The sequence below is a fragment of the Tamandua tetradactyla genome, chromosome 5 (genome assembly GCF_023851605.1).
Source record: "Tamandua tetradactyla isolate mTamTet1 chromosome 5, mTamTet1.pri, whole genome shotgun sequence".
Classification (NCBI taxonomy): Eukaryota; Metazoa; Chordata; class Mammalia; order Pilosa; family Myrmecophagidae; genus Tamandua; species Tamandua tetradactyla.
Window position 1 is genome coordinate 144291095 of NC_135331.1, and position 26017 is coordinate 144317111.

General features: G+C 39.9%; 1 protein-coding gene and 1 pseudogene across 2 annotated transcripts in view; one reads left to right on the forward strand and one right to left on the reverse strand.

Annotated features, from left to right (window-relative positions):
* The first annotated feature begins 267 nt into the window (after positions 1–267).
* Positions 268–26017, forward strand: part of CFAP206 (cilia and flagella associated protein 206) — an 85127-nt gene continuing 59377 nt past the window's right edge. Inside the window, exons 1-7 of one of the 2 annotated variants that reach the window (XM_077162381.1) lie at positions 268–478; positions 2226–2338; positions 2999–3082; positions 5584–5674; positions 6775–6963; positions 7746–7904; positions 8107–8315. In XM_077162381.1, coding sequence (XP_077018496.1) covers positions 2231–2338; positions 2999–3082; positions 5584–5674; positions 6775–6963; positions 7746–7904; positions 8107–8315 — 840 coding nt within the window. In that variant the 5' untranslated portion in view covers positions 268–478; positions 2226–2230. The remainder of the gene's footprint in view (positions 479–2225; positions 2339–2998; positions 3083–5583; positions 5675–6774; positions 6964–7745; positions 7905–8106; positions 8316–26017) is intronic. The other variant, XM_077162382.1, reaches the window with a different exon arrangement.
* LOC143684938 (peroxiredoxin-6 pseudogene) lies at positions 10376–11039 on the reverse strand (annotated as a pseudogene).

Sequence of the window (26017 nt, forward strand, 5' to 3'; positions counted from 1 at the left end):
TCTTGTATTTCACAACCTTAATCACCGGCATCTAGTGAACTTGCCCTTCTCTACCTGGGGTTTGGGCCCTTCTGTGCTTCGTTTGTTTTATAACGCTTAACCTGTCCAACTTCCGGGAAAGACTCTCAGCTACACCAACCCCACCTTGGCTCCGCCCCGCTGGGCTTTGTCCCCGCCCCTTTCGGTCCCGCGTGTTGAATCTCCATGGTTACGCGGACGCCGCGGAGAGCGCCCGGCTGCCCCTCTGTGGAGGCTAAGGCCCGGGGCGCAGAATCCGATACGCACAGTTCTGGCTGTACCTTCTGGCTATGGCCGGCCAGCTCCGGGCTCCGCGCCCTTGAGGAGGAGAACGTGGGGCGGCGGGCAGGGCCCGGGCCGCTGGAGGACCCGGCCCAACCTCTTTGAGACTTATCGTCGGTCCCCACCGCGCAGAACCGCGACCGCGGCCACTTCCCACCAGAGGCACCCGGGCCCTCAGGTCAGAGCTCCAACCCGCAGGGGGCGGGCACCTGAGCCTTCAGTCCTTCGCTCGGCGCGGCTCTTGCCCACAAGAGCCGGAACTCGGGGGAATTGTTACTTCGGCGCGTGGGGTTTGGAGGGTGCTAAGGAGCGTCTTTAGCAACCCCGACATGTTGCGGACCGCGCACGCGCACACACAGACACACGCGCGTGCACACGCATGCAGCCCCGCGACGCGGGACCTGAAGGCAGCCCCGCATCGCCGGGTGATCACATTCACTTCAGCGTCCTCCGCCTCACTTCTTTCAACTTTGGAGGGTACCAGTTACCACCTACCTCATCCTTGCGTACGGGAATGGGGAGTGAAATGAGACAATCATGGCACTTAGTTCATGCAGCAAGTGCTCAGTAAAAGTCTTTACACTGGGTTGAGGTCAGGGAAAGGTCTTCGTGTGCATGTTTCAATCACATGTTGTGCTTTAAAAAAATTCCAACATCTTATTAAATTGTTGATGTTTTCACGTATCCTGCACCAACAATGGAGAATGTTGAGATGGAGAGGGGGAGTAAATTCTTATCCTCCAGTTTAAAGACTATGCAACTAATTAACTCAAATATACACTACACGTTGTGATCTTGGGCCTGTTTTTGTTTGTTTGTTCTTTTTGAATAGCTAACTTCACCGCCCTATAATTGTCAGTACAAAATTGAAAGCCCAATTTAAATAAAAAAAAAAAACAGTGTAAAAGGTCTTGCTATTCCATCCATTCATAACCAAGTTTACAAAATAACCGTGTAGCTAACATTCGTTGAGTACTTTGTTGCAAGTTGCTGTTTTAAGTGTTTATGTATGCCATGCACTAACCTGACCACTGATATATAGAACTTATTTGAATGGGAACTCTGGGAAGAGTTAGTAACATTATCTTTAGTTTCCAGATGAGGAAACTGCCTCCCAGAGAGGTGAAGTAAATGCCCAAGGTCTCAGAGCTAGAAAATGATTGGGCTTGAATGTAGGCATCTGGTTCTCCTGCACGCATGCCAAATGTTACTATTCCCCATTCACCTCAACACTAATATTACAGATAGTTTACCTTTATCCTCCTTTGGTATTGTTTACATGCTTAGTTGCCTTGAGTCCAGTTACTGATACTCAGGGAAAATCTAGCACCTTTTCCTGGTTGATAGTAAATGGAATTAAAACCAGGAGATCCTTTTTTTCTGAAATGCGTAGCTCTCATATTTTGAGTTATTTCTTTAATAATTTTATCAAGAGGCTAAACTCCATGTTGGATGTCCAGAAAAAGTAATTCAGATGATCTGAGCAAAATTGTTTTTCAAGATACTCTTATAGTTATGAAAGGTCATTTAGTGAATGTGGTGGAATAAGCATCTCCTCCTCTTTCAATCTGTTCTCTGCCATCTACACAGATGGAGTTTGAGTTTCCCATTAATTTTGTTTTTATTTTTTCAAAAATTATTCAGCCTTTTCAGTTTAAATAATTATGTCAATAATTTTCAGTAATTTCCATCATTTAAGTAATAAGAGGAAATGTTTCAGTCAGTTCAAATCTAACTATTCTCTCATCAACAACCCCCTTCATTTAAAAATAAACAAACTAATGAAAAAAAAGGAGGGGCCTAAATGCTAAAAATTAAATACTATAGAGTCAATAAATAATATTGTGACTCTAGAAATAAAATAGTGGAGAATATTAAAGGGAAGACATATGTAAATTTAATTATTAAAATGTCGTTTAATTTAGCCAGAATGCCTCCCACTCAAGCAGAGACTGTTATAAAGAATATCATTCGAGAAATAGTACAAGAATGTGCGGCCAATGGAGAGATTGTTTCTGAAACTCTGGTTGCTTTTATGGTAAGAGTGAACATTTTTGTGAATTACTCCTTTATTTAAAACAATTTTTAAGGGGTGCCCCTTTTCACCTTAAAATTGTGTGAAGCTTTCCTAGTTCCTGTTGAGTGGGAAACAGGTTTAGATCATGGAAGCAGTTAGTGAACAATGTTTTTTAAAAATCTGTAAAACATGTCAGTTCTAGATTTATAAGACTGATTTAGAAGGCATTGATGAGTTTTAGAGACTTCAATGATGTTCCTATCCTGTGTAAGAATATTTTTTTAACTTCAATGATGTTCCTATCCTGTGTAAGAATATTTTTTTAACATGTAATGTGTTTGCTCTTGTAAAAGTTGCTCATTGCCTTCGTTTGTCTCTTCTTGTTTTTGGTTAAGAATGCACAGTAAAAGTAAAATAACATATTCAAATAATTCCTCAACCTAAAATCTAACCATTTGATTTCCCCGTGTAATTTTTCTAGCACCTTTAAAATTTTTTATATTTATTGCTTCTTTTTTCATTCTCTAATGAAGGTGCTGATAATTTGGGCAATAAGAAAAATAACTGAAGAGTCAATCCCTGAGCAATCAAGCGGCAATTGTTCAATAGAAACATAATAAACTAATTTCATAATAGCACAAAATGATAAAATCATTTAATGGTCTATTTTCCTATTCTCAGGTGAAAGCTGTTGTCTTGGATCCAAGTAATGGCTTTAACATCGATAGAACTCTCATAAAAAGTGATGTGCAGAAACTTGTAAAGGTGATTAACCAATAATTTGCAAATTTGGAATTATTTTAATTCCAAATTCAATGTTTGTATTAGTCATTATAACCTTCAGCTGCATGAAGCAAACCCCGCCAAATAATAGAGCAAACAAACGAGGATTTTTTTTTTTCTCATAAAACAGTCTGGAGGTAGACAGGCAGTTCTTCCTGTCTTTATGGGCTACCATCCTTGGTAGGTGGCTTTCATTCCCATGCCCCCAAAATAGCTATTCCACCTCCAGGCAAGAAGAGGGAGGGCAAAGCTCAATGTGTGTGCCACTTTCAATCAGGAAAATGATAGTTTTTCCATAATCCCCACATTTGCTTGTATTTTATAGACCAGAGTGATTTTTGCAAGTGAGCCTGGGATATTGATTTTTTTTTTCTTTTTTCAACTGAACAAATATTTATCCCAAAGCAAAGTTGAGCTCTGTTAATAAGGAAAGAGGGACACGCATACTGGGTGGGCAGGTGGCAGTATCTGCCACAGTGTTTTAGAGACATTTCATTATTAATCTTATGTTATATTGAGAACATTATTAACTGGTTTGTCATATACTGTAAGGTTACATAGCACTAAATTAAGATTCATATAAATACAATTATTGAGTCAATATAATTTGTGTTTTTCAATTCTAAAGGAAAAATTGAAACCAAAGCAAAATAATCCATAGTTAGAAATCAAGTAGATATGCTTGCAAACAAGGTTTGAGACTTAAAGAAGGCAAGAACTTTAGACATCTTTAATATTTTTCACAAGTTTTACATTGGACTTAATGGATTTAGTTGTCTAATTTCCTAAAAATTTACGTTTATTTTTTTTCTCCTGGGCATAATGAATTGGATTTAATTCCCTCCTTTATACAAAGGATTTGATGTAAACTTTCCCAAACTTGTATATGGACATTTTCTGGGACTCACACAAATAGGCAGGAAAAAATTTCATTATCTCCATCTTCTTTCACAGCCAGCAATTCATATAGTGGACCACAGTCATATGTGCAGACGTTGTATGGGTTAGGACATCTATATGCAGAAGCTGCAAGGATTGGGAAAATATTGGAAGCCTGGAGCTGGGGAATATGTTATTTGGGAAAGTCTGCCTTAGAAACTCCATGATCCTAAAGGGCAGAGTAGAGGTCAAATTTTATGGGCTGATTTTTCAAATGTGGTATAAATCCTATTCTTAGTACAATAAGGGAAATGACTGTGATGGTCAGAAATTTTATTGAAAAGCCATTGAGGAGAACCAAGGGTGACAGAAAATAAGTTTTTCCCTTTTCCATGGCTCAAGAAAAGTTTTTTTTCCCTCCAGCTCTAGTAAGTTGGAAAGAATCAAGCTCAATATACTTTCAATATGATAGCCACAAAATCTAGCAAAGTATATCATAATTCAAGTGATAGAATTAATTTTTCTTTTTCTCAATTACAACTCATGGATGAGCTAATCTTTTTATTTATAAAGTCTGTTTTTAGAATAGGATTCCCCTACCTAGATAATCCAGGTATGCAGACTTCCATAAAGACAGAATCTCCAATTCTTATTCCTGCTTCCTTCACCCTTAACCCACCCTCACCCCAAAGCAAGGCCAACACTGGGAGAGGTGGGTGTGAAGGTGATGCTGTGAATGTGTCTGGTGGCTATGGTATATGAAGACTTAGGGGTGAGAAGGCGCAAAAAAAAAAAAAAAAAAGACAAGAAAGAAAGAAAACTTTGGTTGTCCACCCAATTTAAAGGGAAAGACAGAGAAGAGTGAGCCCTCCCTATGGAGGAATATGGGGAAAAAACAGACCAGAAGAAGACATTTTCAAGTAGTAGGCAGAGCCAGTGAAATTTCATAAACAGAGGAGGTTGGCTGCAGCAGCTTTTTATGAAAGGCATGTGACCTCCAGCTTCAGCAAAGAAGCAATGTTCAAGGTCAATTTAATGACAATGAGGTACTCTAGAGCAGCTCTAGACAGAAGTATAAGGTTCATGACACATTTATCCATGTTGAGACCTCACAAATTAACCAAAATGTCAAGTGTTTTGTTTTTGACTGGACTCTTAGCTCTTGGGCATGGTGATAGCGCCTAACTCAGGGGAAGTAACTTATTGCTTAATAAATGTTACCCGTTGGGCAGTCTATGAAGTGTGAAGTCCTCAAAGAGAAAAAAATAATAAAAGGTTTTTTTTTTTGTATGGTCAGGGTCACATTTCATTCTTTTTCCATGTGACTATCCCATTACTGCAGCACCATTTGTTGAATTTTTGTGGGGGTTGGGGGGCAGGGAGGAGTTCATGGGCCGGAAATTGAACCCAGGTCTCCCACATGGCAGGTGAGGGTTCTACCACTGAACTACCTTTGTACCCCCCATAAAAGAGGTTCTTGGTGGATAAATATCAGGAACCATTGCTTCGATGTGCCTCTTTACTTTTGAAACTATCTTCAGAAAATATTTAGAGTGTTTCAGAAAAATGTAACTAAGAAGCATTGATGGACTATTCTTTTCTAGCTTTGTGTCACTCGACTATTGGATAGTAAAAATCCATCCCTGGACACCATTAAAATGCAAGTCTACTTTGATATGAATTATACAAGTCGAGGTAACATATCCCAACCTATTTTGATGACTTTTTAAAGACTTTGTATTGTATTTCAGGTAAGAGGGCTTCATTTAGTGAACAGTTAAAAGTTTTTTGTCACTCCTTTGAAATGTTTTCCAACTTTGAGGAATTTAATAATGTTGGAAATACTAAATGAGAAAAATGCCAATGGACTTCGTGAGTATTAAATGTTTATTCTCATTATGATGCCCGTGATAATTATGTTTTCAGGTCTGTTGTGTTTTAACCTTTATGGCACTAATATACAATAATTAGAAAGTAAAACAACCAGCCTAGTTAAAAGGTCTAAATTTGCAGACTTTGGTTCTATACTGGTTTGTATCATTATCTTATGCATGTTTATCTAAATTATGAAACTGACAGCAAAAGAAAGGAGTGATGGTAAATTTAAGTTAGAATCTATCTCATTATATAAATAATTTAATACATGCATCAAAGACAAGTTGGAAACAAAAAGGAAAATAAATTCATTCATAGATTGTCTCCACTCCCACTGTAATGCCATCATTATTTCTATTTGGTGATTTTCTTTGTCTCTTTTCCCCTTACATATATTCTATATATTTTGCTTTATAATGAAAAAATTTTAAAGTGATAAAATAATCATGGAATTGATACAATTACTAGTTTTTTTTAATTTACAGAAAGTTTTCACTTGCTTTTTTAGCAAGATTTTGGGTATGAACTGTGCATTCTATGTTTATATTTCTTTTTTATACTATATTACTTATATATAGTATAAATTGTCTTCTATATTTTCTGATTAATTGAGTGGTTTTAGCCCTCTCGGAGTATCTGAAGTCTCATGTGTTTTGAAAAAGTTGTAATTTGAATCACTCTGACTAATAAATCTGTCCCACTGGCCTTTTCTCTTAAGGTTACTTGCTGGCCACTGTTTATTTTTATTTTGATTATTACATCTCAAGAAAAAACTTTCCATGCTGCATATTACCATTTCCAAGCCAGTTTTTCTCTGGTCCTACTTTTACATGTGAGAAGAATTCCAAATATCAATTATGTGGACCATTATCCTTTGCTAATTTTATTTTATTTATTTATTTTTCCTTTGTTAATTTTAGAGGAATTTATTGAAGAACATCATCGGGTCCTAGAGTCTAGATTAAGCTCTGTCAGCAGAGAAATTACAGATAACAGAGCATGTGCTAGAGAAGAATTGGAAAGTCTCTACAGAAAAGTTGTCAGCTATGTGTTACTGCGCTCTGGACTTGGATCACCTACAGATATCAAGATTGTCAGAGAGGCAACAGGTAAAAGATGGAAACAGTGTCTGTTCCCTAAATGAAAAATATGACCATTGATTTTTAAAATGTATTAAATCGGAAGTGTTAACGCTCGAACTTCCTTTTATTATCTTCAAAACACAAAAGAAAGCCGACAATAAACCAGCACAAGTAAGAGGTAAAAGCTCACCCACGTTGTGTATCAACTTAAAAACTGAAGTAGCACCTTTAAAAAGTAAAGTATGATTAATTTTCTTAGAGCTGTACATATCTACGGATCTATCCCACCTCAGAGAAACATTGTCAGTGTGACTGAGGGTACCAGGCTGATTTGGCATGGGGTCAGCTGGCAGAGGAGATTTCATACTGATGAAAGACATTGAGTCTACTTGTAATGGATGGCAGAAGAGGACCCTATTTTATTCTCAGGAAATACTCCCTCACTTTCATACCTTAAGAGGAGAAATTGCTGATATCTATACCCTCCTATGGCTTCCTTCTTTAATTAAAGTAGTGTTTTTGCTACTCAGAGTCCCAATTAGAACTGTGTGTTTTAATGTCCATTGCCAAAAATTTAAAGAAGTAAGTTAATTATTGGAAATGAACCCAAGATGATGGCATTAATTTTCAGCACTCCAGTTTTGATATATGATCATTTTTGCTATTTGTTCACTAATCAACTATCAGAAATGTAAAGAATGATATAATACAAGTCCCTTAACTTTCTGCTGAAAGAAAAAAAAAACTTGCAGTTTAATTTCTGATATCTTTATTCTGCCGTTTTGTTTTCTTTTTGTGGTTTATTTTAGCTGCCCTGCAGAGTGTTTTTCCTCAGGCTGAGCTTGCGACATTTCTCACTCTTTCTAAAAAGGACAAAGAACGTCAGCTGAAAGAACTCACCATGATTGTTACTGGAATTCGTTTATTTAACAGAGATTGTGGAAAGGGAGGAGAAGGCATCGATGATTGTAGGTATACCATTAGGTTAATTTTGTAAATCTGTAGTAATGTGTCATGGTTAAAATTTAACTTGTAGTGAGGAATAGGATATACAATACACCATTTTTAGATGAAATTTTTTTAGTTTTGACTACTCCTTAGAGACAACTACTGTTCTCTTCTAATTCTTTAAAGACTCCTCATCCCTCTCATATTATGCCTTTTAAACAGTGCCATCTATTCTACATGAAGCAATCCCAGTTACCACTCAACACATTGATTCTCAACTTCAGATTGCCCAGGACCAGGCATACCGCTACACAGCCATCCTTGAGAAAGCAGCACAGAACCCACTCTTGAGTAAAGAACTTCAGCCATATATGTTAAAAGAAGCACTGTATAATGTGCGACAATATGAGATTTTCCTTCAGATCATTTTGGTGAGTTAATGTCATGAAACATGTTTTTTCAGAATAATGGAACCTGTTCTAGTTTACTAGTTGCCAGAATGCAACACACCAGAGACAGATTGGCTTCCAATAAAGGGGGATTTATTTAGTTAATGTATAGTTCTTCAGAGGAAAGGCAGCTAAATTTCAACTGAGGTTCTTTCTTACGTGGGAAGGTACAGGGCGATCTCTGCTGGCCTTCTCTCCAGGCCTTTGGGTTCCAACAACCTTCCCTGGGGTGATTCCTTTCATCTCCAAAGGCCTGGGCTGAGCTGCAAGTGCTGAGATGAGGTATGTTGAGCTGCTGGGGCTGTGCTACGTTGAGCTCTCTCATTTAGGCACCAGCCAATTAAATCAAACATCATTCATTGCAGCAGGCATGCCTCCTAGCTGACTACAGATGTAATCAGCAACAGATGAGGTTTACATGTGGCTCATGTCCACAGCAACAGAACTAGGCACCTTCACCTGGCCAAGTTGACACCTGACTCTAACTACCACAGAACCCTTATGTATTATGGGGCTAAAACAAAAAGTAGAACCTTCTCACTCATTAAGTAGACAACTGTCCACTTACATTGGATCCGTAGGGCCAGAGGCTAAAATAGAAATGGGAAAGCTGGATTTTTATTTTAATGAAAATAAATTGCTGGAAATTGATTTTATGCTTGTTGATTCCTTTTGATATTCAATTTGTTAGCATGCTATAGTTAAGCGGTGGTATTTGTGGGTATATAGGTAATACTAGCATCATTTGTTTTTATTTGGATCAAGTACCCTACATCACTTTGCAGTAGGTAATACCCAAATAACTTTTCTGTAGTTTCTTATTCTTACTATGATATATGTAAAAATGGTAGAAAAGATTTTTATTTCTGATGTTTTTAGATGCAAACCAAACAATTTCCTCAGAGTTGGAAAATACTTTGAAGTTGTGGGTTTAAAAAAGTTTTTTTAAGCAGTAGAGCTCTCCTTTGTTTCAGATAGAAACTTATTTAGAATCCTAAAAATAGGAAACAGATATCTAGAAGAAGGGGGATTGGAGAACCCTCTCAACAAGGGATATCCCCATGCCACCCTAGGGTTTCAGGGAACAGATTTTGTTAACTATTTCCCACTGGTTACTGTTTACCTTTACACAGCCCCTACCTTCCAATAAGCATGAGACTTGGGGTTGATGGAACTGCCTTTTTTTTTTCCCCCAGTTTTAGCAAAGGATTTTATTTGCTAATCCCAAAAAAGCAAAATTCACAAAATAGCCACCCACTGCAAGAACAGTTCTATAATAAAACATTTAAAATCATCCTTTCCTTTCTTCCCAAGGAGTGCTTTTTTATGTATATCACATTTTAGAGCAGACTAATGCACAGAAATTCTGTATGAAGAACACATGGCATTTGTTAGAGGAGTTCCCATTTTCTCGTGCATCTTTTTTTTCTGTTGCTCCCCCTTTTGATAGAAATTTATTGCAAATTTTTCTTTTCTTTAAAGTAAAATATTTTGAGAATCTCTCCTCCCATTCTTCCCACTTGAGTTGGGAAAGTACAGAATTGAAAAGGTTTTTCCCCCCAGCTGTGGCTTAAACAGAATATTGAAGAATATTTGGGTTACTCTACATTCTTGGGTTATATACTTAGGCATTTACAGAGAAAGTTGAATCTCAAGTTCTGTTACTCCCCAAAATGACTAACAGAAGAGAGGATTTGAGTAGAGCAGCTGAAAAGCTGAGCCATTTTATGATGGAGCAACCATCAATGATACAAACCCTGAAATGAGATTCTAGCCCCAAATAGTGAGCATGTTTCAGAGAGAGCCATCAGAGTGCTGAGATACAGAGAACAGAATTCTGGTTGAGGTACAGAGAAAATTCTCAAGAAATTTATGGTGTCATTTTCATTTAATAAGCCAGTAGTATAGCAACCTAAAGACCTTGGCTGTGATTACATTAGGATGTTTTTATGGGATTGCTGTAGGAAAACGTGATTGGTGGGTAGCAAACTCTTGCTCACTGTGCTAAGCAAGCAACTCCAGCACCAGCTTCCTGGAGAGACTTAAGGCTGGGGAGTGTAGCAGAATTATTTATGTTCCAGATGGGAGCTCCTTGGTGAAGACTCCTTTAGGGAAAAGTTTTTTGGCCTTTTCAGGGATGGTTGGAAGTGCCATCACACTGTCTCCAACCTTCTAATCAACTGGGGCAGTACCTCCTTTTCTGCTTCCAGTTGGAGAGAGATAACTACTCTGAGAATCTCATCAAAGTTCCTTCCAGTGGTAGCTAGATAGAGGACAGACAGCTTCAGTTTCTTATCACGACAAAAATAAACACCACATGAGCCATCACAGGCATGCCCTTTTTGTCCTTCTCTGCTGAGTCCAGCATTCCCAACAGGATGACAAAGACCCATTTCCTATCATTGATGACAGGGAAAGGTAACGTTTCTATGCGCGCATGATGATTGTATGTATTGATTTCCTTGCTCAAGGCAAGATGATCATCAATACTGTCTATTGAAAGGGATCATCTTAACATTCCTTTTAGCAAATTCTGTTGCCAACTTTCCAGCTCTGCCAAATTCCATGGTGCACACTGGGGTAAAGTCCTAAGGGTGGGAGAAGAGAAATGCCCCATGGATCTCTCAGATGGAAACCGAGGCAGCCAATGGTCGTATTGGCCTTGAAATTGGGGACCTTGTCCCCAAGAAGCAGACCTCTGGGCATGGTGGCAGCCATGATGGGGTAGGGTGAGGGGACATAGCTGTCGTAGCCACCAGCTGGTTTTTTTTTTAGAGAAGTTGTTGGTTTGCAGAAAAATTATGTAAGAAATACAGCTTCCTATCTACCCTCCCATTATTAACATTTTACCTTAGTGTATTACTTTTGTTAAAATTGGTGAAAGAATATTACAATTGTACAATTAACTATAGTCCATGGTTTATATTAGGAAGTATTTTTCCCCATATACCACCGTATTATTAACACCTTGCATTAGTGAGGTACACTTCTTATAATTCATGAAAGATGTTTTTATAATTGTATGTAACTGTAGTCCATTGTTTAGAATAGGGTTCACTGTGTTGTACAGTTGTATATTTCATATTTTAATTTTTTTCTAGTAATATAAATGACCTAAAATTTCCCTTTTAATCACATTTGCTTATATAATTCAGTGCTTTTAATTACACTTGCAATATTGTGCTACCATCACCACCATCCATTTCCACAACTTTGCAATCAATCCAAATAGAAACTCTATAAATTAATCATTAATTCTTCATTCTGTATCCCTAACTCAGCCCCTAGTAACCTATATTCTAGATTCTAACTCTGTAAATTTGCTTATTCTAATTATTTCCTATCATTGAGATCTTATAATATTTGTCCTTTTGTGTCTGGCTTATTTCACTCAGCATAATATCTTCAAGGTTCATCCATGTTGTTGCATATATCGGGATGTCATTCCTTTTTTATGGTATTATGCATATATATTACATTTTCTTTATGCATTCATTGGTTAAGGGACATTTGGGTTGCTTCCATTTTTTGGCTATGAACATTGGTGTGCAAATGTCTGTTTGAGTTACTGCTTTCAATTCCTGTGGGCATGTACCTAGTAAAATGATTATCGGGTCATATGGTGTCATGGTTAGGGACAGGTGTCAACTTGGCCAAGTTGTGGTACCTGTTCATCTGATTGGGCAAGCGCTGGCCTGTCTGTTGCAATGAGGACATTTCATAGGATTAGGTCATGAGCACGTCAGCTACATCCACAGCTGATTCCATTTGTAATCAGCCAAAGGGGAGTGTCTTCTGCAATTAGTGATGCTAACTGCAATCATGGGAAGCCTTTTAAGGACGACTCAGAGGAGACAGGTTCCATTCCTGCTTTGGCTGGTGAGCCTCTCCTGTGGAGTTCATCCAGGCCATCCATTGGAGTCATCGGCTTCGCAGCCTGCCCTGTGGATTTTGGGCTCTGCGTTCCTATGGTCACGTGAGACACTTTCATAAATTTTATATTTGCAAGTGTTCCCTGTTGATTCTGTTTCTCTAGAGAACCCTAACTAATACATCTTGGTACCAGGAGTGGTTCTTAAGGAACAGAATCTTAAAAATGGGTTTTTATGAATGGTTTTCTACTCTGACTGGGCTCAGAGACACTAAGAACTCTGATTACCGTAATCAGAATGACACTCCCAATCCATGGACTGAGTTGGCAAAGGAGATAGTCAAAATATCATCATTCGATTCTCCTAATGCTTCGCTTGTACGAAGCCAGACTCTGGGGGATAATGTTTTTGACACCTTTACAGAGTTTTGTAGAAATAAGAGTTATAGAGATGTTGGTTGGTTGTTGTTAGATACACTGTCTACACTAAAGGGTGAAAGGGATGGGCTTAAGGCTTCAAACAAGAAGCTTAAGTGCCGTCTGAAAGATGTAGAGGTTTCTATGAGTATCCTGAAGGAAAATCTTATTTCCTGTAGCCGTAGACTTGAGATCTCTGAAAATCAGACTCAGAATCTTATTGTTAGAGTAGCAACTTTACAACATAAACTGAAATCTCAGTCTTGCATGGTGTCTGCCGTTAAAGTGAGGGCATTGATTGGAAAGGAGTGGGACCCTGAAAAATGGGATGGTGACATATGGATTGATAATGATGTTGGGGGTGAGGTTGAAACTCTAGACCATGCTGAGCCTTCTTTAGATAACCCTGTAATAGTCTGCCCTGAGGACATAGCCGCCCCACCTCCAACCTGCCTTGAGGAATTGGCCACCCAACCTCCTCCTGAAGGGATTAGCCCTAGAGTTATTAATCCTGTTTCACCAGATGAAACTGCAAATGAAAGCCCTGAAGCAAATGGCTTGGAAGATATTTCTAATTCTTTTCATGACCCACCCCCGCCACCCCTCATTTCTTCTAGACTTATAACTAGACTAAAGTCCCAACAGGCCCCTAAAGGTGAGGTACAAAGTATCACACATGAGGAGGTACGTTATACTCCAAAAGAACTGTGTGAGTTTTCCAATTTATATAGACAGAAATCAGGGGAATATGTGTGGCAATGGATTTTAAGAGTATGGGATAATGGTGGGAGGAATATAAGGCTGGATCAGGCTGAATTTATTGATATGGGCCCACTAAGCAGAGATTCTGCATTCAGTGTTATAGCTCGAGCAGTTAGAAAAGGTGTTAACAGCTTGTTTGGGTGGTTGGTTGAATCATGGATCAAAAGTTGGCCAACATTACCTGAGGCTGAAATGCCAGAACTGCCCTGGTATAATGTAGATGAGGGGATCCAGAGGCTTAGAGAGATTGGGATGTTAGAGTGGATTTATCATGCAAAGCCTGCTCTTACACCCCAGGAATGTCCAGAGGATGCACCATTTACCAGAACAGTGAGAAATAAGTTTGTGAGACTAGTACCATCATCCCTCAAGAGCTCTGTGGTTGCACTTCTCTGTAGGTCAGATATTATTGTAGGAACTGCTGTCACTGAGCTGGAATCCTTAAACACAATGGGGATGACAGGATCCCGAGTTGGCAGAAGCCAGGTGGCAGCACTTAATCACCAAAGACAGGGTAGACGCGGCTATTATAATAGACAACAAACTCAAAGGAGGCATCAAAATTATATGACACGCAGAGATTTGTGGCATTGGCTAGTAAATCATGGGGTGCCTAGAAATACAATAGAAGGGTAGTCTACTAAATTCTTGTTGGAGTTGTATAAACAAGAGTTCTAGGTCAAGGGAACAGAAGTCTAACCTGAATTACAAAAACACAGAGTCACGGCCCCTTAATCAATTTCCAGACTTGAAACAGTTTACAGACCCTGAGCCCCTTGAATGAAGGGGAGGCCAGGTCCCTATGGGGGAGAAACCTGTTACACTGACACAAATTTATACTGTTAACCTTCCTCTAAGTCTTCCCCAAGGAGACCGACGGCCTTTTACCAGGGTAACTGTGCATTGGGGAAAAGGAAATGATCAGATATTTCGGGGATTATTAGACACTGGTTCAGAAGTGACATTAATTCCAGGGGACCCAAAACGTCACTCTGGACCACCAGTCAGAGTGGGGGCTTATGGAGGCCAGGTGATCAATGGAGTTTTAGCTCAGGTCCATCTCACAGTGGGTCCAGTGGGCCCCCGGACCCATCCTGTAGTTATTTCCCCAGTTCCGGAATGTATAATTGGCATAGACATACTAAGCAACTGGCAGAATCCCCACGTTGGTTCTCTAACTCGTGCAGTGAGGGCTATTATGGTGGGAAAGGGCAAGTGGAAGCCACTAGAACTGCCCCTACCAAGCAAAATAGTAAATCAAAAGCAATACCGTATTCCTGGAGGGATTGCAGAGATTACTGCCACTCTTAAGGACTTGAAAGATGCAGGGGTGGTGATTCCCACAACATCCCCGTTCAACTCTCCTATTTGGCCTGTGCAGAAAACAGATGGGTCTTGGAGAATGACAGTGGATTATCGTAAACTCAACCAGGTGGTAACTCCAATTGCAGCTGCTGTTCCAGATGTAGTATCATTGCTTGAGCAAATCAATATATCTCCTCGTACCTGGTATGCAGCTATTGATCTGGCAAATGCTTTTTTCTCAATAGCTATTAGTAAGGACCACCAGAAACAGTTTGCTTTCAGCTGGCAAGTTCAGCAATATACTTTCACTGTCCTACCTCAGGGATATATCAACTCTCCAGCCCTATGTCATAATCTTGTTCGCAGAGACCTTGATCGTTTCTCCCTCCCACAAGACATCACACTGGTCCATTATATTGATGATATCATGTTGATTGGACCTAGTAAGCAAGAAGTAGCAACTGTTCTAGATTTACTGGTAAGGCATTTGCGTGTCAGAGGATGGGAGATAAATCCAACAAAAATACAGGGGCCTTCCACCTCAGTAAAATTTCTAGGTGTCCAGTGGTGTGGAGCATGTCGAGATATCCCTTCTAAGGTGAAGGATAAATTGCTGCATCTGGCCCCTCCCACAACCAAAAAAGAGGCACAATGCCTAGTTGGTCTTTTTGGATTTTGGCGACAACATATTCCTCATTTGGGTGTGCTACTCCGGCCCATTTATCGAGTGACCAGAAAAGCTGCTAATTTTGAGTGGGGACCTGAACAAGAGGAGGCTCTGCGACAGGTCCAGGCTGCTGTGCAAGCTGCTCTGCCACTTGGGCCATATGATCCAGCAGATCCAATGGTGCTGGAAGTGTCAGTGGCAAATAGAGATGCTGTCTGGAGCCTTTGGCAGGCCCCAGTAGGAGAATCACAACGCAGACCCTTAGGATTTTGGAGCAAAGCCTTACCATCTGCTGCAGATAACTACTCTCCTTTTGAGAAACAGCTTTTGGCCTGCTACTGGGCCTTAGTAGAGACTGAACGCTTAACCATGGGCCACCAAGTTACCATGAGACCTGAGTTGCCTATCATGAGTTGGGTGTTGTCTGACCCACCAAGCCATAAAGTTGGGCGTGCACAGCAGCACTCTATTGTAAAGTGGAAATGGTATATACGAGATAGAGCCAGAGCAGGTCCTAAAGGCACAAGTAAGTTACATGAAGAAGTAGCACAAATGCCCATGGTTTCCACTCCTGCTGCCACATTACCTTCTCTTTCCCAGACCAGAGCTATGGCCTCTTGGGGAGTTCCTTACAGTGAATTGACTGAGGAAGAGAAAACTCGGGCCTGGTTTACAGATGGTTCAGCACGATATGCAGGTACCACCCGAAAGTGGACAGCTGCAGCATTACAACCCCTTTCTGGGGTGTCCTTGAAGGACAGTGGTGAGGGGAAATCCTCCCAGTGGGCAGAACTTCAAGCAGTGCACCTGGTTGTTCATTTTGCTTGGAAGGAAAACTGGCCAGAGGTGCGTTTGTATACTGACTCATGGGCTGTTGCTAATGGTTTAGCTGGATGGTCAGGGACTTGGAAAGACCATAATTGGAAAATTGGTGACAAAGAGGTCTGGGGAAGAAGTATGTGGATAGACTTTTCTGAGTGGGCTAAAAACATGAAGATATTTGTGTCCCATGTGAATGCACACCAGAGGGTGACTTCAGCAGAGGAAGATTTTAATAATCAAGTGGATAAGATGACCCGTTCTATGGATACCAGTCAGCCTCTTTCCCCAGCAACTCCTGTTATTGCCCAATGGGCTCATGAACAAAGTGGTCATGGTGGTAGGGATGGAGGTTATGCATGGGCTCAGCAACATGGACTTCCACTCACCAAGGCTGACCTGGCTACACACTGCTGAGTGCCCAATCTGCCAACAGCAGAGACCCACACTCAGCCCCCGATATGGCACCATTCCCCCGAGGTGACCAGCCAGCTACATGGTGGCAGGTTGATTACATTGGACCACTCCCTTCATGGAAGGGGCAGCGATTTGTTCTAACTGGAATAGACACATACTCTGGATATGGGTTTGCTTTCCCCGCACACAATGCTTCTGTCAAAACTACTATCCGTGGGCTTACAGAATGCCTTATTCATCGTCATGGTATTCCACATAGCATTGCTTCGGATCAAGGAACACACTTCACAGCAAATGAAGTGCAGGAATGGGCACATGCTTATGGAATTCTCTGGTCTTACCATGTTCCCCATCATCCAGAAGCAGCTGGATTGATAGAACGGTGGAATGGCCTTTTGAAAACTCAATTACGGTGCCAACTAGGTGGCAAAAACTTGAAAGACTGGGGTAATGTTCTCCAGGAAGCTGTGTATGCTCTGAATCAGCGTCCGCTGTATGGTGCTGTTTCTCCCATAGCCAGGATCCATGGGTCCAGGAACCAAGGGGTGGAAATGGGTGTGGTGCCACTCACTATTACTCCTAGTGATCCACTAGGAAAATTTTTGCTTCCTGTCCCTGCTACCCTGAGTTCAGCTGGTCTACAGGTTTTAGTTCCAAAACGGGGTGTGCTTTCTCCAGGAGAAACAACAGTGATACCACTGAACTGGAAGTTAAGATTGCCACCTGGCCACTTTGGGCTACTTATGCCTCTGGATCAACACACCAAGAAGGGGATTACATTATTGTCTGGGGTAATTGACCCTGCCTATCAGAAGGAAGTAGGACTGCAACTACATAATGGAGGTAAAGAAGAGTTTTCTTGGAATATAGGAGATCCCCTGGGGCGTCTATTAGTGCTACCATGCCCTGTGATTAAAATCAATGGAGAAAGGACTTCCTGGAAGATGGCGGCTTAGTAAGACGCGCGGATCTTAGTTTCTTCTCCAGGACACCTACTAGGGGAGTAGAAACGATACAGAAAGCGCCCAAAGCCACAACAGAGATAAAAAAGACAGCGTACCCCATCCTGGAATGGCTGGCTGGCTGAGAGAAGCAGCTCGGGTGAGATCGCCGAGGCGCGCGGGCCTTACCGGGCGGGGTGGCAAGCGGCCGGAGTTACTCCCTTCCCCCTTCCCGGGCCGGCTGGGAGAATTGGAGAGGCGGTCCCCTGAAACAAAGACGGCTGGCGCCCACACCACGCGCAGCCCCCGGACCAACTGAGAGAATTGGATCGGAAACCCCCAGGCCGCGGAGAACGGTGACGGGTGGGGGAGGCCCCTTCCAAACCCGTGACTCCCCGGGAACGTGCACTCTCTCAGGCGGGCCGCTGCCGCTGGCGCCCTCCCGCCACACTTGTGGCCCAGGGCCGACTAGGAAATTCGGACGGGCTCTTTCCCTGGCTGCGGCGACCAGCAACCCTCCCTGCGTTCGGACCCCGGGCCGGCTCAAGCCGTTTCGGCTAGCGAACCCCCAAGACGGCGAGAGTTTTCCAAAGTTTAAGGTCCCACAGCACCTTTTACTGGTGGGACCCGCAGACAAACGTGTGCCACGAGCGCCACCTACTGGGCAGGATAAGAAAAACAGAACCCAGAGATTTCACAGAAAAATATTACAACCTTGCTGGGTCCAACACCAAGAGAAATCTGAATAAATGCCCAGACGCCAGCAGCAGAAGATAACTGTCCACGCTCAAAAGATTGAGAATATGGCTCAGTCAAAGGAACAAACCAATAGCTCAAATGAGACACAAGAGCTGAGACAACTAATGCTGAATATAAGAACAGAAATGGAAAACCTCTTCAAAAATGAAATCGATAAATTGAGGGAGGACATGAAGAGGACATGGGCTGAACATAAAGAAGAAATAGAAAAACTGAAAAAACAAATCGCAGAACTTATGGAAGTGAAGGATAAAGTAGCAAACATAGAAAAAATAATGGATAGCTACAATGATAGATTTAAAGAGACAGAAGATAGAATTAGTGATTTGGAGGATGGAACATCTGAATTCCAAAAAGAAACAGAAACTATAGGGAAAAGAATGGAAAAATTTGAACAGGGTATCAGGGAACTCAAGGACAATATGAACCGCACAAATATACGTGTTGTGGGTGTCCCAGAAGGAGAAGAGAAGGGAAAAGGAGGAGAAAAACTAATGGAAGAAATTATCACTGAAAATTTCCCAACTCTTATGAAAGACCTAAAATTACAGATCCAAGAAGTGCAGCGCACCCCAAAGAGATTAGACCCAAATAGGCGTTCTCCAAGACACTTACTAGTTAGAATGTCAGAGGTCAAAGAGAAAGAGAAGATCTTGAAAGCAGCAAGAGAAAAACAATCCATTACATACAAGGGAAACCCAATAAGATTTTGTGTAGATTTCTCAGCAGAAACCATGGAAGCTAGAAGACAGTGGGATGATATATTTAAAATACTAAAAGAGAAAAACTGCCAACCAAGACTCCTATATCCAGCAAAATTATCCTTCAAAAATGAGGGAGAAATTAAAACATTCTCAGACAAAAAGTCACTGAAAGAATTTGTGACCAAAAGACCAGCTCTGCAAGAAATACTAAAGGGAGCACTAGAGTCAGATACAAAAAGACAGAAGAGAGAGATATGGAAAAGAGTGTAGAAAGAAGGAAAATCAGATATGATATATATAATACAAAAGGCAAAATGTTAGAGGAAAATATTATCCAAACAGTAATAACACTAAATGTCAATGGACTGAATTCCCCAATCAAAAGACATAGATTGGCAGAATGGATTAAAAAACAGGATCCTTCTATATGCTGTCTACAGGAAACACATCTTAGACCCAAAGATAAACATAGGTTGAAAGTGAAAGGTTGGGAAAAGATATTTCATGCAAATAACAACCAGAAAAGAGCAGGAGTGGCTATACTAATATCCAACAAATTAGACTTCAAATGTAAAACAGTTAAAAGAGACAAAGAAGGACACTATATACTAATAAAAGGAACAATTAAACAAGAAGACATAACAATCATAAATATTTACGCACCGAATCAGAATGCCCCAAAATACATGAGGAATATACTGCAAACATTGAAAAGGGAAATAGACTCATATACCATAATAGTTGGAGACTTCAACTCACCGCTCTCATCAAGGGACAGAACATCTAGACAGAGGATCAACAAAGAAATAGAGAATCTGAATATTACTATAAATGAGCTAGACTTAACAGACATTTATAGGACATTACATCCCACAACAGCAGGATACACCTTTTTCTCAAGTGCTCATGGATCATTCTCAAAGATAGACCATATGCTGGGTCACAAAGCAAGTCTTAACAAATTTAAAAAGATTGAAATCTTACACAACACTTTCTCGGACCATAAAGGAATGATGTTGGAAATCAATAATAGGCAGAGTGCCAGAAAATTCACAAATACGTGGAGGCTCAACAACACACTCTTAAACAACGAGTGGGTCAAAGAAGAAATTGCAAGGGAAATTAGCAAATACCTCGAGGCGAATGAAAATGAAAACACAACATATCAAAACTTATGGGACGCAGCAAAGGCAGTGCTAAGAGGGAAATTTATTGCTCTAAATGCCTATATCAGAAAAGAAGAAAAGGCAAAAATTCAGGAATTAACTATCCATTTGGAAGAACTGGAGAAAGAACAGCAAGCTAACCCCAAAGCAAGCAAAAGGAAAGAAATAACAAAGATTAGAGCACAAATAAATGAAATTGAAAACATGAAAACAATAGAGAAAATCAATAAGGCCAGAAGTTGGTTCTATGAGAAAATCAATAAGATTGATGGGCCCTTAGCAAGATTGACAAAAAGAAGAAGAGAGAGGATGCAAATAAATAAGATCAGAAATGGAAGAGGAGACATAACTACTGACCTCACAGAAATAAAGGAGGTAATAACAGGATACTATGAACAACTTTACGCTAATAAATACAACAATTTAGAGGAAATGGACGGGTTCCTGGAAAGACATGAACAACCAACTTTGACTCAAGAAGACATAGATGACCTCAACAAACCAATCACAAGTAAAGAAATTGAATTAGTCATTCAAAAGCTTCCTAAAAAGAAAAGTCCAGGACCAGATGGCTTCACATGTGAATTCTACCAAACATTCCAGAAAGAATTAGTACCAATTCTCTTCAAACTCTTCAAAAAAATCGAAGTGGAGGGAAAACTACCTAATTCATTCTATGAAGCCAACATCACCCTCATACCAAAACCAGGCAAAGATATTACAAAAAAAGAAAACTACAGACCAATCTCTCTAATGAATACAGATGCAAAAATCCTCAATAAAATTCTAGCAAATCGTATCCAACAACACATTAAAAGAATTATACATCATGACCAAGTAGGATTCATCCCAGGTATGCAAGGATGGTTCAACATAAGAAAATCAATTAATGTAATACACCATATCAACAAATCAAAGCAGAAAAATCACATGATCATCTCAATTGATGCAGAGAAGGCATTTGACAAGATTCAACATCCTTTCCTGTTGAAAACACTTCAAAAGATAGGAATACAAGGGAACTTCCTTAAAATGATAGAGGGAATATATGAAAAACCCACAGCTAATATCATCCTCAATGGGGAAAAATTGAAAACTTTCCCCCTAAGATCAGGAACAAGACAAGGATGTCCACTATCACCACTATTATTCAACATTGTGTTGGAGGTTCTAGCCAGAGCAATTAGACAAGAAAAAGAAATACAAGGCATCAAAATTGGAAAGGAAGAAGTAAAACTATCACTGTTTGCAGACGATATGATACTATACGTCGAAAACCCGGAAAAATCCACAACAAAACTACTAGAGCTAATAAATGAGTACAGCAAAGTAGCAGGTTACAAGATCAACATTCAAAAATCTGTAGCATTTCTATACACTAGTAATGAACAAGCTGAGGGGGAAATCAAGAAACGAATCCCATTTACAATTGCAACTAAAAGAATAAAATACCTAGGAATAAATTTAACTAAAGAGACAAAAAACCTATATAAAGAAAACTACAAAAACCTGCTAAAAGAAATCACAGAAGACCTAAATAGATGGAAGGGCATACCGTGTTCATGGATTGGAAGACTAAATATAGTTAAGATGTCAATCCTACCTAAATTGATTTACAGATTCAATGCAATACCAATCAAAATCCCAACAACTTATTTTTCAGAAATAGAAAAACCAATAAGCAAATTTATCTGGAAAGGCAGGGTGCCCCGAATTGCTAAAAACATCTTGAGGAAAAAAAACGCAGCTGGAGGTCTCGCGCTGCCTGACTTTAAGACATATTATGAAGCCACAGTGGTCAAAACAGCATGGTATTGGCATAAAGATAGATATATCGACCAATGGAATCGAATAGAGTGCTCAGATATAGACCCTCTCATCTATGGACATTTGATCTTTGATAAGGCAGTCAAGCCAACTCACCTGGGACAGAGCAGTCTCTTCAATAAATGGTGCCTAGAGAACTGGATATCCATATGCAAAAGAATGAAAGAAGACCCATCTCTCACACCCTATACAAAAGTTAACTCAAAATGGATCAAAGATCTAAACATTAGGTCTAAGACCATAAAACAGTTAGAGGAAAATGTTGGGAGATATCTTATGGATCTTACAACTGGAGGCGGTTTTATGGACCTTAAACCTAAAGCAAGAGCACTGAAGAAGGAAATAAATAAATGGGAACTCCTCAAAATTAAACACTTTTGTGCATCAAAGAACTTCATCAAGAAAGTAGAAAGAGGGCGGGCCGCGGTGGCTCAGCGGGCAAAGTGCTTGCCTGCTATGCCGGAGGACCTCGGTTCGATTCCCGGCCCCAGCCCATGTAACAAAAACGGAGAAACAAAATACAATAAAACAAGAAAATGTTTAAAAGATGTTTCCCTTTCTTCCTCCTTTCCTTCCTTCTATCCTTCCTTCCTTCTCTCTGTCTTTCCTTTAAAAAAAAAAAAAAAAAGAAAGTAGAAAGACAGCCTTCACAATGGGAGACAATATTTGGAAATGATATATCAGATAAAGGTCTAGTATCCAGAATTTATAAAGAGATTGTTCATCTCAACAACAAAAAGACAGCCAACCCAATTACAAAATGGGAAAAAGACTTGAACAGACACCTCTCAGAAGAGGAAATACGGATGGCCAAGAGGCACATGAAGAGATGCTCAATGTCCCTGGCCATTAGAGAAATGCAAATCAAAACCACAATGAGATACCATCTCACACCCACCAGAATGGCCATTATCAACAAAACAGAAAATGACAAGTGCTGGAGAGGATGCGGAGAAAGAGGCACACTTATCCACTGTTGGTGGGAATGTCAAAGGGTGCAACCACTGTGGAAGGCAGTTTGGCGGTTCCTCGAAAAGCTGAATATAGAACTGCCATACGACCCAGCAATACCATTGCTAGGTATCTACTCAAAGGACTTAAGGGCAAAGACACAAACGGACATTTGCACACCAATGTTTATAGCAGCATTATTTACAATTGCAAAGAGATGGAAACAGCCAAAATCTCCATCAACAGAAGAGTGGCTAAACAAACTGTGGTACATACATACGATGGAATACTATGCAGCTTTAAGACAAGATAAACTTATGAACCATGTAATAACATGGATGGACCTAGAGAATATTATGCTGAGTGAATCCAGCCAAAAACTAAAGGACAAATACTGTATGGTCCCACTGATGTGAGCGGACATTCGAGAATAAACTTGAAATATGTCATTGGTAACAGAGTTCAGCAGGAGTTAGAAACAGGGTAAGACAATGGGTAATTGAAGCTGAAGGGATACAGACTGTGCAACAGGACTAGATACAAAAACTCAAAAATGGACAGCACAATAATACCTAATTGTAAAGTAATCATGTTAAAACACTGAATGAAGCTGCATCTGAGCTATAGGTTTTTGTTTTGTTTTGTGCTGTTTTGTTTTGATTTTACTATTATTACTTTTATTTTTTTCTCTATATTAACATTCTATATCTTTTTCGGTTATGTTGCTAGTTCTTCTAAACCAATGCAAATGTACTAAGAAATGATGATCATGCATCTATGTGATGATGTTAAGAATTAATGATTGCATGTGTAGAATGGTATGATCTCTAAATGTTGGGTTAATTTCTTTTTTTCCGTTAATTAAAAAAAAAAGAGAAGGGATAATTGGAGATGAAGGGATACAGACTGTACAACGGGACTGGATATAAAAACTCAGAAATGGACAGCACAATACTACCCAATTGTAATGCAATTATGTTAAAACACTGAATGAAGCTGCATGTGAGGTATAGGTTTTTTGTTTTTGTTTTTTTTGTTTTTTTTCTTTCTATTATTGTTTTAATTCTTATTCTGTTGTCTTTTTATTTCTTTTTCTAAATCGATGCAAATGTACTAAGAAATGATGAATATGCAACTATGTGATGTTATTAAGAATTACTGATTGTACATGTAGATTGGAATGATTTCTAATTGTTTTGTTAATTCTTTTTCTAATTAATAAAAAATAAAAAAAAAAAAAATCAATGGAAAACTGCAACAACACAATCCAGGCAGGACCACTAATGGCTCTGAGACTTCAGGAATGAAGGTTTGGGTCACCCCACCAGGCAAGGAACCACAGCCAGGTGAAGTGCTTGCTGAGGGGAAAGGGAACATGGAATGGGTAGTAGAAGAAGGTAGTGATAAATATGAACTTCCACCACGTGATCAGTTACAGAAACGAGGACTGTAATGCTGTTTTGTTTGTGTTATACTATTTAAGTTGTAAGATATCAAGTTTAAGAATGAATGTTGCCCAAGGATTTGCACCCTATTCTGGAGAGATTTAATGTGTTTCCAGTTGTATGCAGGACAGTTGAGTATTGTCAGGTAAAAGAAAAAATGTGCGCTTATTTGTTTTCATTTGGAAATTAAGTATGGTCTAAGGTGATATATATATATGTGCCAAGTTGACAAGGGGTGGACTGTCATGGTTAGGGACAGGTGTCAACTTGGCCAAGTTGTGGTACCTGTTCATCTGATTGGGCAAGTGCTGGCCTGTCTGTTGCAATGAGGACATTTCATAGGATTAGGTCATGATCACGTCAGCTACATCCACAGCTGATTCCATTTGTAATCAGCCAAAGGGGAGTGTCTTCTGCAATTAGTGATGCTAAATGCAATCATGGGAAGCCTTTTAAGGAGGACTCAGAGGAGACAGGTTCCATTCCTGCTTTGGCTGGTGAACCTCTCCTGTGGCGTTCATCCAGGCCATCCATTGGAGTCATCGGCTTCGCAGTCTGTCCTGTGGATTTTGGACTCTGCATTCCTACGGTCACGTGAGACACTTTCATAAATTTTATATTTGCAAGTGTTCCCTGTTGATTCTGTTTCTCTAGAGAACCCTAACTAATACATATGGTAATTCTATACTTAGCCTTCTGAGGAACTGCCAGTTGTCTTCCACAGCAGCTGCACCATTTTATATTCCTACCAGCAATTAATAAGTATTAATATTTCTCCACTTCCTCTGTAACACTTTTAATTTTCTGTTTATTTTTTAATAGTAACTATTCTAGTGGGTATGAAATGGTATCTCATTTTGGTTTTGATTTATATTTCCCTAGTACCTAGTGACGTTGAACATCTTTTCACATGTTTTTACCATTTGTATATCCTCTTTGGAGAACTATCTAATGAACTTTAAACTCTAAGAAACCATTGTTTAATACAAGATCCTGAGATGCTTTTCTACATTTTCTTCTATAAAATAGAACCAGGAATATTTAAAAAAAAATTTTATTGTCAACAATGAACAAACATACAAACATTCACATCTTCGTGGAAACAACTTAATCAAAAGTTCCTGCCCCACAATACTGAATCAGGATTAAAGAACATGGTTTTTCTGGGGTATTCTAGTTGCTAGCTGCTGGAATGCAATATACCAGAGATGGAATGGCTTTTAAAAGGGAGAATTTAATGAGTTGCAAGTTTATAGTTCTAAGGCCGAGAAAATGTCCCAATTAAAAGAAGTCTATAGAAATGTCCAATCAAAGGCATCCAGGGAAAGATACCTTGGTTCAAGAAGGCCGAAGAAGTTCAGGGTTTCTCTCTCAAGTGAGATGGCACATGGCGAACACAGTCAGGGCTTCTCTCTCGGCTGGAAGGGCACATGGCAAACACGGCATCATCTGCTAGCTTTGTCTCCTGGCTTCCTGTTTCATGAAGCTCCCCTGGAGGCGTTTTCCTTCTTCATCTCCAAAGGTCACTGGCTGGTGGACTCTCTGCTTCGTGGTGCTGCAGCATTCTCTGCTCTATCTGAATCTCTCTCTCCAAACTGTTTCCTCTTTTATAGGACTTCAGAAACTAATCAAG